The sequence below is a fragment of the Moesziomyces antarcticus genome (genome assembly GCF_000747765.1).
Source record: "Moesziomyces antarcticus DNA, scaffold: scaffold_v10007, strain JCM 10317, whole genome shotgun sequence".
Taxonomy (NCBI): Eukaryota; Fungi; Basidiomycota; class Ustilaginomycetes; order Ustilaginales; family Ustilaginaceae; genus Moesziomyces; species Moesziomyces antarcticus.
The window spans coordinates 257,168-270,667 of NW_014639003.1; the positions used below are offsets into that span (position 1 = coordinate 257,168).

At 61.2% G+C, this 13,500-nt stretch overlaps 5 protein-coding genes and 1 non-coding gene across 6 annotated transcripts; 3 read left to right on the top strand and 3 right to left on the bottom strand.

Annotated features, from left to right (window-relative positions):
• Positions 1-52: 52 nt before the first annotated feature.
• On the bottom strand, positions 53-3,973 carry PAN0_007d3192 (vacuolar assembling protein VPS41; the record flags this gene model as incomplete). The annotated part of the gene is made up of 1 exon (XM_014801277.1): positions 53-3,973. One exon carries the CDS (start codon positions 3,971-3,973, stop codon positions 53-55), a length of 3,921 nt encoding a protein of 1,306 aa, XP_014656763.1.
• Positions 3,974-4,327: 354 nt separating this feature from the next.
• On the top strand, positions 4,328-4,433 carry PAN0_t007c0004. The gene is made up of 2 exons: positions 4,328-4,365; positions 4,394-4,433. It is a non-coding gene; the product is annotated as a tRNA-Leu (tRNA).
• Positions 4,434-4,917: 484 nt separating this feature from the next.
• On the bottom strand, positions 4,918-5,798 carry PAN0_007d3193 (GRIM19 NADH ubiquinone oxidoreductase; the record flags this gene model as incomplete). The annotated part of the gene is made up of 4 exons (XM_014801278.1): positions 4,918-5,119; positions 5,251-5,400; positions 5,534-5,711; positions 5,786-5,798. 4 exons carry the CDS (start codon positions 5,796-5,798, stop codon positions 4,918-4,920), a joined length of 543 nt encoding a protein of 180 aa, XP_014656764.1.
• Positions 5,799-6,341: 543 nt separating this feature from the next.
• PAN0_007c3194 (nop14-like protein) lies at positions 6,342-9,562 on the top strand (the record flags this gene model as incomplete). Its single annotated transcript, XM_014801279.1, has 2 exons — positions 6,342-6,888; positions 7,164-9,562. The coding sequence occupies 2 exons, from the start codon at positions 6,342-6,344 to the stop codon at positions 9,560-9,562; spliced, it is 2,946 nt and encodes a 981-aa protein (XP_014656765.1).
• A 391-nt stretch (positions 9,563-9,953) lies between these two features.
• On the top strand, positions 9,954-11,537 carry PAN0_007c3195 (TIP41-domain-containing protein; the record flags this gene model as incomplete). Its single annotated transcript, XM_014801280.1, has 1 exon — positions 9,954-11,537. One exon carries the CDS (start codon positions 9,954-9,956, stop codon positions 11,535-11,537), a length of 1,584 nt encoding a protein of 527 aa, XP_014656766.1.
• A 44-nt stretch (positions 11,538-11,581) lies between these two features.
• PAN0_007d3196 (uncharacterized protein) lies at positions 11,582-13,390 on the bottom strand (the record flags this gene model as incomplete). The annotated part of the gene is made up of 1 exon (XM_014801281.1): positions 11,582-13,390. The coding sequence occupies one exon, from the start codon at positions 13,388-13,390 to the stop codon at positions 11,582-11,584; it is 1,809 nt and encodes a 602-aa protein (XP_014656767.1).
• Between the last annotated feature and the right edge of the window lie 110 nt (positions 13,391-13,500).

Consider the following 13,500-nt stretch of genomic DNA (forward strand, 5'->3'; position numbering starts at 1 on the left):
AAACACACACGTTTTGGTCTCGTTCATCATGTCGATTGCGAACTGCGCGCGGTCAGCGAGACAAAAGACCCTCACTGATACATGTGGGACATCCTTTTTTCGCGACGACTGTCGAGCGCAGGCGCGCTTCGTACTTGAGTCGCGCGTGGAATTGAGCCGTAGCGTGGTTGGCGCGGTGCAGCGGGCCGTACTGCGAGAGCTCGACGAGCGACGCCGGTGCAGCCTGTTTCGCCACAGCCTCGTCCTCCTCGGCGTCGAAGCTCCGCCATGCATGGCTGGTCCAGCGCTGCCTGACAGCGGGTGTGCTTGCAAATGCCTGCGTTGTTGTCAACTTGACCGACTCCGCACCGGTCACTGCCGACTTGACGACAGGCACGTTGGCGGGCGGAAGCAGGCACGTGAGATGATGCACATGCCCACACAGGTACACCACCACCTTGGGCTGTCGTGCTGCCGTATACGCATCTCCACCCGTCGTCTTGGCCAGACCGGACGCAAACAGCGCAGCGCCACACGAAGCGCAGATCGACTCGTCATCCACATAGCTCGCATACAGCTGCGACCGCTGCAACTCGTCGCTGAGCACCTTGGTGTCGTGGCTCAGGATCGCCTCGCATCCCTCGAGCAGGCTGATCTGCAGCGTAAAGTCGGACAGGATCTTGATGAGCGCCGCCTTGAGCCCCGGAATCTCCAACCCATTCTTGATCCTCCGAATCAGCCGAATTGGGTCGATCTCGGCACCCACGTTCTCGAGCAGCCCTCTTATGAACGCCGGCCGCGACTCGGAATAGCCCAGTAGATCCTCCCACAGATCGTCGTCGTTCTGCTCCTTGGCAAAGTCGATCGCACGCTCCACATCGCCGAGCCGCTCGATGATGAGCGACAGCGCGCGCTTGTTGTCGCCCACCCGTCCCAGCAGGAACACCATCTCGGCCACGTAGTCGTGCTCGCTACAGATCGCGTACGCCTTTTCAAAGCTGTAGAACGACGACATGGCGCGCAGGTACGACATGAGCCGACCGGATTCGTACTCGGCATACAGCTTCACCTGCAGATCGCAGAACTGCGTCACCTGCTGCGGATCCCGATCGAACAGCGCATCCAGGTACATGTACAGGTAGCGCGGATGCGTCTCGAGCTGCGCAATCGCCCGTGCGATCGGAATCGAGTACGTGTGGTCCACCAAAAGATCGATCGCTGCACCGTGCTTGGAGTGCGATGACGAGTCCGGGGCCCGGCGCGTCTTGAGATCTTCTTCGAACTCGATCAGCAGCAGTGCCTGGTCCTGCACTGCCGTGAACAGGTTATTGTCGCGGATGAGATCGAATACATTGGCGCGACGCAGGCGCAGATAGTACTGCAGCGCTTTGCCCGGCTGTCGATTCTTGATGTACAGCTCGGCGAGGCACTCCATCAGCAACCGCTCCGTCGCCGTCTTGACCTTGTCGTCGTCCACTCCACTACCACCACCACCGCCCGAGGCAAGCCGGTCTTCGATCGCCAATACCACCGCTGGCGTCGAGTAGATCTCCGACGGCCACTCCTTGATCGTCTCGAGCAGCTTGTCCAGGTCGTGCTGCAGGAAGTGCGCAAGGATCATGTCGTACACCATCTCGCTCAGCGTCGGGTCCGACGTGGGAATGTACGGGATCGCCAGTCCAAGCTTGCCCTTCTCGACGAAAAGGAAGATCCAGTCTTCCCACGCCGACGCGTTGCGGCCGAGGATCTTGCTCGCCACGCGCGCTGCCTCCGAGTACCGATCCTCCTCGACGAGCCAGTTGAGGTACTTTTTGCCGATCACCTCGGCATCGAATCCGTTCTGCAGGGCCGCCGTCTTACCCATGCCTTCGATCTTGATGAGCGCCTCCTGGAACCGCTGGCGTTCGAGCAGCCACTCGACGTGGTCCTTCTCGTCGCGCGGCTTGGACACCACAATGTCGCGCGGACTCACCACGTAGAACTGAGACGCCTCGGTCGATTCGGCTCGCACCTTGCGCCCCGCCAGCAGCGCCGCCGAGTATGCATGCGCCTCGATGGACGGCACCAGCAAGTAGTCGTTGCACTGGAAGCGCGAGTAGTCGTTGAGACTGAGCACGTCTGAGCTGAGCTCCTCGCCTGCACGGCTGATGATGCGCAGCTCGGGTCTCTGTGCTTCGGGCCGGCGCCGTGCCACCTGCTTCTCGCCGTCGCTGTCGTCATCCGAGTCGTCAGGCTCGTCTGTGACGTACGCCAGCACAAGGTAGTCGAGGCCGTACGGGGCGATTCCCGAAATCATGCAGTCGAGCTGGAAGATGGCGGTGATCTCGATGTAGTGCTGCGGATGCGAAAGCCCAGTGCCAGGCACGCCGACCTTGCTCAAGGCAGACGCTGCATTGTGCGTCGAAGTCGAGGCGATCGACGCGCCAGAAGAAGCGGTGGCGCCGCCTGCCGAGCCGTTGGCTTGCCTCTCCTTGATCTTGGCCACCTTGATGTGGTCTGCCCAAGCGATGAGCAATGTGCGGTCATCCTGCCAATAGAGCGTACAGCGATGCAAGTCGCCTCGCACATCCTTGCTCGGAGGCGAGATGAAGCTGATGCGCTGCTTTGCATCCGTGTCGTACACGCGCACACCCTTGTCGCTCGCCCATGCGATCATGCTGCCGCGCCAGCGTGTGGTCCAGATGGGTCCCTCGCCCGAATGCAGGACGGTCTCCTTGTGACCGAACCAGCTCTTTTCGCGGTGCGTGAGCGAACCCGCCATGCCACCGCACACAAACGCGCGCGACGACTTGCGACCAAAGTTGGGCTCGAGCGAGATGCAGCGCATGGGCCTTTTGAAGTCGAACACGTACTGCTCTGCGGTGGCGAGTGCCGATATCGAGACTAAGCCGTCCATGGAGGCAGCAGCGACAAAGTCGGACGTATTGTCGATGACCACGTCCAGGATCGAGGCGGTATGCAGACGGAAGCCTTTGACGAGGTTGCCGTTGATGTCGAGGATGTAGATCATGCCCGCATGCGTTCCGAGTGCCATGAAGCGTGGAGAGAGCGCGAATGCAGATGCGGTGTCGCGCTTGAGTACGTCGCTCACCCCACCCTTGACGCGCGAGTACTTGAGCGAGGGCTCCACATCTTCTTCCTCATCGTCTTCGCTCTCGTCTGCAGAGTCGTCGTCCTCATCCTCGTCCGCCGCTTCGTCCTCGAAGGTGTCGTCATGTTCCGTGTCGGTGGCCCGTTGTGTGCCTTCGACATCGGAGCTGGCATCTACGACGTGCCGGCCCAGATCTTCCTGCGACTGAGTTCGCGTGCGCTGTGCTCCTTCCTTTGCGTCTTCATCTGGGGAGACGACTGCATCCGCCTCGGGCATCTCGCCTTCTAGCAAGACAGTCATCCTCTTCTTTACAGCTTCATCATGGCTAAATCCGGTCGCAGATTCAGCCCGGCCGAGTGACGGCCTTTTGCGTCGGGGCGCCGGAGAGGTAGGTGTCGAGTCGAGCGAGCTGGTGCTGGCGCGCCCAGCAGAGGAGCTGCTTTCGGTACGTCGGAGCGAGTCGGGTCGCCGGCGGTGCGTCCGCTTCTTGGGCGAGATGACATCCGAGGAGGCTGCGGCAGCCAGAATCTCGGCCGCCAGTGATGGCCCATCGTCTTGGTTTTGAGACTGACCATCTCGCCTCTCTGAAGCCTGGGAATCGTCTGCACGAGTCGGTGTTGGCTCTTGGTCAGGCGCATAGTCCATCTCGAGCTGACCTGCTTCCTCGTCGTCGTCATCGGGCAGCGTCACGGACTGCAGCTGCGGCGACACGCTTCCGAGGTCGAAGCTGGCGTCGCGAGCGGAGTCGCTGGGGCCAGCATCATCGTGTGAGGTTGACAGCTGGACGGATGGCTCCGAGTGCAGTGTTGGTCTGTTGCGGCGTCCGAAACCTCGAGTGGCGAAGGATGCCTGCCTCTGCCGGATCTCATCTGCCAGCTTCACTGTCTCCTGCGGCGAAGACATTGTGAGGAGAGTCGGGGGCTATCACTGACTCCTAGTCCGTCCGGGTCGACTTTGCCGCTGTCGCCATCCCTCGTGATCCTCAGTAGTCGACTCGAGAACTTCGACGATTGTTGATGGTGTGGGAGGTTGACTGTTCCTGCCGACGTCGACGTTTGGGATGGAGTTGGTTGTGACAAACGCCGCAGAGTGATGGGCTGGTGGGAAGTGTGAAGCCCCCTGAGCAGCACACGCCATAACGCAGTCGCGTTGTTGCCAAGTCGAGCAGCCGAGTGGAGGCGATCCGTGCAGCGTCGTCGATTGAAGGCTTGAGCTGATGCGTTTATGTACGCTATTGCTGCGCATATTAACATCGAAGGCAAGATGGCCGAGTGGTCTAAGGCGTAGCATTAAGGAAGATATCCTGAGTATTCAGGAAGTGACCTGCTATCTTCGGGCGTGGGTTCGAATCCCACTCTTGTCACCATTCTTTTTTTTCGTTCTCTTTTTGCCCCTGCTATACCGGGCTGGAGTGAGTCTGAGGCTCGATTTTGATGCCTTGAACGGCGGCTGCAGCGTTCACGGAGGAAGCATTCATTGCTAATGGCGTCGCTGCAGTTCGAAACTGGAGGGTACGAGAGCCCGACGGGGGTGGTTTGGTGCCAACGCAAGCTGATCCCTGCGGACCCCCGGGGAAGATAAGCGCGCAAGGGCCTTCACGAAGCTTCTCAAGGGAGTGCACCGCACCCGCAAGCGCGCCCTTTGGATACAGGGTCGTAGCTCTGGGCCGAGCGTGAACGACAGCTCAGCTTGTTCACACACCCGAACAGTAGGTTGGCTGGCGGGGAAGAAACGCAGACGCACGCGCAATGACAGCGACCGATGCTGCGCCGATGGATGTGAGGAATATGTTTTGCTAGCCGAGCGTGAGCTGCGTGGTGGTAATGGCAGCGAGTAGTGAGCAATGTCTAGAGGACAACAAAGTTGGGAGGGGTGTAGCGCTTGGTGTTGTAGACCGACTTGCCTGCCTCCCAGCCGGGCACGTCCTTCATGATCTCCTTCTCTCGTGCCAGCTGGGCCTCGCTTCGTCGGAAAGCATCCCTGTCGGACTCGGCCATGAGCAGAGGGATCAGGTGGATTCGCGACCACGCACGCTCCCTCTTGAGCTCTCTGTTCGCGCCGCAACGCAGAAATCACGAGGGGATCGGTGGTAGAAAGCGAGTGTCAGCAGGTTGCGCGCTTCGACAGATGCTACCTCAAGATGCCGTCGCAGGACATCGTCGCTGGTGGTGTCGACTTACCGTTGCTCGAGGTTGCCCTGGCCGACCTTGTAGAATCCGTATGCGCAGATGGCAATCACACCGCCAAAGATGGTGAGACCCGAAAGGTTCTTGCCTGGCAGGTTGCGCTTGTATCGGATGGGCTGGTAGCCTCCGGAGGGAGGAAGGTCCCTGTGCGGCAAAAGGGCAGTGTCGAACCAGGATCGACGAGGTGATTGTAAGTAATCATATACACGACGTCCGAGGGTGAGTGCACACAAGCCGGTAAGCTCGCGGCGAGCCCACAGAAAGACCGAGTACATACTGTCGGTAGGGAACTGGCGAGTCGGGAAGCGTCATCAAAGGATGATCAGTGATCCGTGTCGAGAGTGGACGTTGCAAGTTGATCGAGAGGAACGATGAGACGTTGAGAGTTGCCGGTCGCAAAGGGTAAAGATACAAAGTGTGAGCATGATCGGCCTTGTTTCGCGTGCCGGACCGCCCTAATGGCATCGAGAACTGCGTCGTTGCTGATGCGAGCGCACTGATACGTGTTCGCGTGTGTTGTTGTACCTACCTGCACCGCTCATCGTGGCCTGTGTTGTGTTGCTAAGCGTTGGACGAGGTGAGAGTGTTGAATCACGAAGGACGGCGTTTACGAGTGGAAGTGCCGTTCAGCGCGTTGAGGCCAATTCGGCTTTCCGCCTGCTGGTCGTCCCAACTCGGAGCCGACCATCGCTCATCGGGTAATCGGGCCTCCACCTCTCCTCGATGTGGCCTCCATCCCTTTTTTTCGAAAAAAAAAAGGTGGCCGAAAATGCTCTCAAAAAGGCCTCCTCCACTGCCGTTTTGGGATAATTTGAGCCCTATTTCTTTGATTTCTCCATTTCTTTTTTCTTCTGGCGAGGAGTGGCAGCGGCGAAATTTTTGTCGAGAACGACCCTGAAGTTGGTCCTCAAGTTGGTGCGAAGCTGTTGCTCGCCTTCTTCCGTTCCATCCCACACCATATACCCCTTCTCCCTCTCCTTTCCAACCTATCGGGTCTCTACACGCTTCGAGAGTTGCTGGCATCGAAGTGCACATAGCCACAAAACCGCCTGCCAGCTCCAACACCCTTCGACACCACAGCCAAGATGGCCAAGGGAGGAGGCTCGCAGCTGTCGCAGCTCAAGTCCAAGCTCCACAGCTCTGGCGTCACAGACCGTCGTCAGCTCTCGAAAAAGTCGCGTTCGCGCAAAGGTGGTCAGGACGAGAAGGATGCTGCTGCGGCCCGTCTCAACAGGATCAGCTCGATCGTCTCCGGACTCAACCCGTTCGACCAGAAGGTGACCAAGCCCAAGCATGAGGTGCTCGGTCGCAAGATCAAGGGAGCGGTCGGTAGGCCCGGCGCAGCCAAGGCTAGCGGCCTTGCACAGAGGAGAGAGGCGCTGCTGCCAGAGCTCCAGAGCCGCAACCGCACAAGCACTTTTGTCGACCGCCGATTCGGTGAGAACGACGCCAATATGACTCCCGAAGAAAAGATGCTCGAGCGTTTCGCCACCGAAAAGCAGCGAAGGGCGGCCAAGGGAGCCGCCTTCAACCTCAACGACGACGACGATGTCCTCACTCACTACGGCCAGTCCCTCAGTGGTCTCGACGACCTTGCGGACATCCGCCTCCCAGAAGACGACGACGAAGAGGGTAAGTGCTTTCCTTTCAACGAAAAGCTCGGGGCGACAGTCGCGCTCGGGTTGCCGCATGATGATCTGCTACTGGCGATACAAACGATCCGGAGTCAACACACAAAAGCGCGCTGACAAGCGCCAACCCATGACGGTCAAAAGATTCTACTGGAGATTTCTGATGGCAACCCCAAGCGCACTGTCGACCTTGTTCTCGTACATGCTCGAGACGTTCTCGCACATGCAGGATGAGTGCAATCGTACTAACGCACATAGAACGCTTGCTTCTTGCAGATCCAGGACGGCTTACGGCTCAAGATCACTTTGGCGGCTTTGGCGAAAACGAGGACGGCGAAAAGTCCAAGGCGGACGTGATGCGCGAAGTCATCGCCAAGTCCAAGTTCCACAAGATCGAACGCCAGAAGATGAAGGATGCCGACGAAGAGCTGCGAGAGCAGCTAGATGACGAGCTCGCCGACATCCGCGGCCTCCTTTACGAGCAGCAAGCCGTGCCGACACCAGCACCAGCTGCCGACCCCAAGGCCAAGGCCAAGCTCTCGGTCTTCCCAGGGCCCGCCACAGGAGCCAACGCCACCGCGGTCGCGGGCGCCGGTACCAGCGCTGTCGAAGGCGACGAAAAGCCGGCCAGCTCGTACGACACCTTTGTGCGCGAACTTGCCTTCGAGCGCAGAGCCAAGCCGCAGGATCGTCTCAAGAGCGAAGAGGAGCTCGCCGCCGACGAAGCACAGCGTCTGATGAAGGCGGAGAAGGCGCGTCTGAAGCGAATGCGCGGCGACAGCGACGACGAAGGCGATGACGAGGATGCAGAGGCAGGTGGCCGTCGCAAGCGCAAGAAGGGCGCTAGCTCGACATCTGGACCCAAGCGCGCCGCACAGGCCGACGACCTCGACGACGACTTTGAGCTGGACGGCTTCACAGCTGGCGAGGTGTATGGTCTCGGTGCCGGCCTTGCCGAGAGTGGCGCTGTCGACGAAAGCGATGATGAAGAGGAGGATGACGATGAAGACGCAGAGAATGACAGCGACGAGGACGACGCCGACGGGCAATCCGCTGCTTCGGGCTCTGCCGAAGAGGACGAGGCGGATGATGACGACGAGGATGATTTCGCCGACCTCGCGGATGCAGACGACGCCATCCAAATTGGCGAGGATGAAGAGTCGGAGCAGGAGGGTGACCACGAAGCGATTACTGGCGGTACCAAGGCATCGTCTTCCAGCAAAGTGGGCAAAGCCAGCTCGTCCTCCTCCAAGGCTAAGTCGGCACCAGTGACAGCTACCAAACTGCCCTTCACATTTCCCTGCCCTGCGACGCACGACGAGCTGCTCAACCTTCTGGACAAGCACGAGATCGAGCCCAAGAACATCCCCACCGTGATCAAGCGCATCCGCACTCTGCACCATGCGAGTCTGGCCGAGGACAACAAGTACCGTCTGCAGGCGCTCATCGGGGTGCTCATCGACCACGCGCTGCACTGGGCTGGGCAGGCACAGGCGCACCAGGCCGCCACGGGCGAGAAGCACAAGCTGGCGTTCGCGATTGTCAACTCGCTCATCCCGCACATCTTCAGCCTCTCGCAGAGCTACCCGGCCACGGCGGCCGAGCACTTTGTGGGCAAGCTCGCGCTGATGCAGCGCAACCTCTCGCGCGGGCTGGCCAAGGGTCCCACCGACGCCGACGCACGCACCTGGCCCGGGCTGGCCGAGCTGACGCTGCTCAGGTTGGTGGGCACGATCTGGCCGACTTCGGACAAGCAGCATGCTGTGACGACGCCACTGGCGCTGCTGGTCGCGCAGTACCTGGGTCATGCGCGCATCCGCTCCGTGAGCGATCTGGCGTCAGGACTCTTCCTATGCTCGCTCGTGGTGTCCAACGAGAAGGAGAGCGCAAGGTTGTTCCCCGAAGCACTCAACTTTCTCTTTTCGGCGATCGCCATCCTTGCCTCGCTGGACAGGCAGGGGCTGGCCAAGGTGCGCTCCACGGCCGAGGAGTATGGCATTCCGACACCGGACGTGGATGTTGCGCACTCGCAGCGCCTGCGTCTCGAGGACGACAGTGCCGTCGAGGCAACGCAACAGCCCGTGGACTTGCCGAGCCTCATCACTGCCAAGAAGCAGGACGCGGACCCCCACCAGCGAGCCGAGCTTCTCTCGGTGGCTCTTGCCCTCACGGCCGACTTCAGCACACTGTACGCCGGCTCGACATCGTACATGGAGCTGTTCACACCTTTGTCCGTCCTTCTCTCGACGAGCTCGTCGACGTCAGGTTCGACGGTGGGTGCGACACTAGCTCGGCAGCTGAAGATGGCTTCGTCGTCGCGTCGCTTCCTGCGACTGCAGGCGCACCGTGCGATTGCGATCGCATCGCACGTGCCCAAGTTCGACCAGCAGGGCTACAACCCGGACCGCAAGTCGGCGCTCGACCCGGACGTGGAGCGCGTGCAGATCCAAAAGATGAAGGCGCTCATCAAGAAGGAGCGCAAGGGCGCCATCCGCGAACTGCGCCGCGACAACCAGTTCATCGCCGAGGTGCGCCGACAGGAACAGGCACAGGAGGACACCAGCTACAAGAACAAGATCAACAAGATCATGTCCACGCTCCAGGTGGAAAGGAGCGAGCAGAAGCAGCTCGAGCGTGCAAAGGCCAACATCAAGCGCAGAGCGGGCAAGAAGTGAGCCTGCAGCACCGTCGTTCGCATATCCAGAGATCGTCCATCTTTTGTACACTACACACACCTGCACACGCATACAGACACATGCATTCTCGCAGTCGCTTTGCTAGTCGCTCTGAAGTCTGGCACGAAAACTAGATCATGAGGTGGGAGCTGGTGATGGTGGCTGACTGGAAGACGAAAAGGCTGAATGCAGTTGGCGGGTGGAGGCAGGGCGGACGAGGCGGCGGCCAAAAACGACGCTCTGCGCGCACGAAGCAACTCTGCTCGAAAAGTGCACTTTTTCAGGTTGCCCAGCAGCGCTTCAAAGCCTTCTACATCCAACACCTTCTTCACCACCACTCTGATCGGGGCAGCGTTGCTCCATTCTTCGACCAGAGCGCTGCATTCTCATCATGTCGGGCGCAACTTCGTGGTCGCACACGCCGGCACGGGCACCCTCGGCACCGTCGTCCTCGCATGCCTCGGGCACATCGACCGCCCCGTCGCTGCAGCCCACGACGCGCGGCATTGACCTGGGCGGCTGGAGCGTGCGCGTCACGAGCGGGCCCATCGGATCCTCTGCCGAGATGGATGCGCTCTCGGAGGTGCTCGGCATCCCACCGCCCGAGATGGCGTTTCCGCACAACTCGCTCGTGCTGCAGCACGCCGCGTCGGGCTTCAGCCTGTGCTTCGACGCGGTGCGTGCGCTGCGCTCGATCGACGGCGTCCAGTCGCGCAACAGGCTGCACGGCATCGACTGTCGCGAAAGCGCTGCAGCGGGCAAGGCAAGCAGAAGCAGTGTGCCCGGCACCAAGCCGCCGAAAAAGTCGTCGTCGATCAAAGTCGCCTACGCCAAGGAGTGGGGCAAGAGCCGCAACGACTTTATCGCCCCCGACGCAGCTGAGGGCGGCACCGAGGCGGGCACGTCGCACTTTGGCGCAAGTGTCGCCAAGGACGCCGTGGCACAGACGGACATTACGACGGCCAAGGACTACGACTGGACCTACTCGACCACTTGGGCTGGATCAGTGGGCGATGTGGCTCCCCCGCCACTGCTGTCGGAAACGCCAGAGCTTCCCGCAGCGGCAGGGTTGAAGCAGCTGGCTGTGCCAGAGAAGCAGGGGGAGAGGGAGTGGTTTGTGCCGGGGAGCGATCCGGCGCGCGATCGCATCCCCGTAGAGAGGCTGGGTGCGTCGAGCGGCGAGCCGATCCTGTTCTACGACGACATTGTGCTGTACGAGGACGAGCTGGCGGACAACGGGAGCTCGATCGTCAGTGTCAAGGTGCGCGTCATGCCGTCCGGGTTCCTGGTGCTGCAGCGCTTCTTCCTGCGCGTTGACGATGTGCTCTTCCGCGTATTCGACACGCGCCTCTACTGCCAGTTCACCCGTCCCGCTGATGGGAGCGCGCACGTCCCGCGTCCACTCTCAGGCACCGCAGTGCCACGTCCTGCTTCATCGCTGCCAACGGGTCTGGGGCAACTTAATCTGGGTGCACCACGCACCTCGCGCACCACCAGCATGGGGGAAGAGGCGGATATGGACGAGGGAGAGGTGGAGCCTATGCGGTTGATTCGGGAGTGTAGTGGGAGTCAGGCACCGTATGCGCTGGTGCGCTCGAGGCTCCCGCCTTACCGTCCACACGATCTGTCGCCACTGACCGATGTGAACTGGGTCTCGTCTACACTCGCCACGATCTCGCGCACGGCGCTGGCGGCGTACCACTCTGCCGTCGCATCGGGCACGCAGCTCCCGCGCATGGCGGATAAAGACGCACTACCGGGGGCAAAGTTCCTAGCACCCTCGACGAGTGCATCGCGTTTCCCGGGTGCTGGATTCGCAGGCTCGCGACCGGGCGAACGACTCGACCTCTCACCTGCACAAGCCCCCTCTCACCAGCCGTCCGACGCGCACATTGTGGGGCAGATTGACGAGTCGCCCGAACACGAATGGCCAGGCTCGGGCGCCCGTGTCGACATCGCCCTCCTCAAGTCCTAGCATGCAATCTGACAAAAATGTGCGCAATGTGTGTGTGGATTGCTCTAGCGTACATCGATAGGCGGCTCAATGAACGGTACAAGCCCCCATTGGAACGATGCGCTTTCGAATGCCTGAATCACGGTATCGGTCAAATCGCCGCGACTGGGAACGTCGCTCTTGTAGGGATCCTCGACTTTGCCCGTGCCGAATGTGGCCGACCCACCGAATGCTGATCCTGCACCGAAGGCCGACCCCGACTGCTGGCCGAATGCACTCGCTGGTGCCGCCGGTGCAGATGTAGCTCCAAATGCTGACGTCGCCGCTGGTTGGGCAGGTGCAGAGGGTGGTGCAGATGTGGATGCGCCAAACGTCGAAGTCCCAAATGCAGAAGCAGAAGGCGCGGCGGTGCTCGCTCCAAACGCGCTCGTCGCCGGCGCAGGTGTGGCCGCGCCAAATGCAGATGCCCCAAACCCACCGCTCGCCGGTGCTGCTGCTCCAAATGCCGTCGCACCTCCTTGCTGCATCGCACCCTGCTGCTGCTGCTGTGGTTGCTGCTGCTGCTGTGATTGCTGCTGCTGTTGCTGTTGTTGCTTCTTCTTCTCTTCCCTATTTCGCAGGGCCTGTTGCATGGCCGCACTCGCATTCGCACTCAGCTGTCTATACTCGGCATCGGCCTCGCCAAACAGCTTCTGTTCATGCTGGGCATACGCCGCATCCTGTCCGCCCGCCCTTGCCTGGTACGCCATAACCCTCAACTCGTCCGGACTCACGTCCTTTCCCACCACCAGATTCGGCTCTCCCCTTGCCGGTCCGTACGCAGAGAGCTTCCACAGCGGCCTGCCCTGCGCACCCACGTCCTCCGCGATCCCCGCCGCAGTCAGCGTGACCTCGGGCAGGTTCGAGTCGCCGTACTGATTCGTGCGCGACGCAAACGGCGTCGCCGCATTCTGCGCCGCAAAGGCCGACACTGCCGGCCCCGCCGACGCTTGCGGCGTGGTGGTTGCGCCTCCGAACGCCGATGGTCGCGCGGATCCAAACGACGACCCCGGTGCAGCTGCACCGAATGCCGAGGATCCGAACGCCGACGGTGTTGACGTGGACCCGAACGCGGACGGTGCTCCTGAACCGAATGCCGAGGGTGTTGTAGAGCCAAACGCAGAGGGCGGTGCTGCTGAGCCAAATGCAGAGGGTGCGGTGTTGGTGCCGAAAGCCGATGGCGGATTGGTCGAGCCGAACGCGGATGTGCTCGGTGTGCTCCCAAAGGCGGACGGTTTGGCCGCCGAGCCAAACGCACCCGGTCCTGAAGTGGAGCCGAAAGCCGACGGTGTCGCCGCCGCCCCGAACGCAGACGCGCTCCCGGACGTCGATCCGAACGCAGAAGGTGCAGCTGTGGACCCAAACGCAGACGGCGCCGCCGCTGCCCCAAACGCCGAAGCTGGCGCTGCAGCCGAGCCGAACGCAGACACGGGCTTGTTGACTCCCCCAAACGCCGAGCCTGATGGAGTCGAGGTGCTGCCGAACGTCGACCCTCCCGCAGCTGGTGCACCGAACGCACTGCCTCCAAATGCCGACGGAGCCGTTGCTCCAAACGCACTGCCTCCCGGCTTGGAAGTCGACCCGAACGCGCTGTTGTTCTGGGAGCCAAATGCCGACGGCGAGCCAAAGGCGCTCGATTGGCCAAACGCGCTACCACCACCTCCGAACGCAGATGAACGCGCTGGAGTGCTGGAGTTGCCTCCAAACGCCGAGGGTGGCGCAAAGGCGCTCTGGCCGAATCCGGATCGTGCGGCGGCGCCGTTCTGCGGATGCTCGAACTTGCAGTTGTTGCCGTACGCGCAGCGATTCTGGAGGAAGAACTTGCACACCACCATGTTGGTGCGTCAACACTAGTGCGCCAGTGGTGGGCTGCGGGTGTTGGAGTGCAGAGAGGGGGAAGAGCGAGAGTTGATGATGGTGGGCGACAAACCAGAAGTGGCAGTCG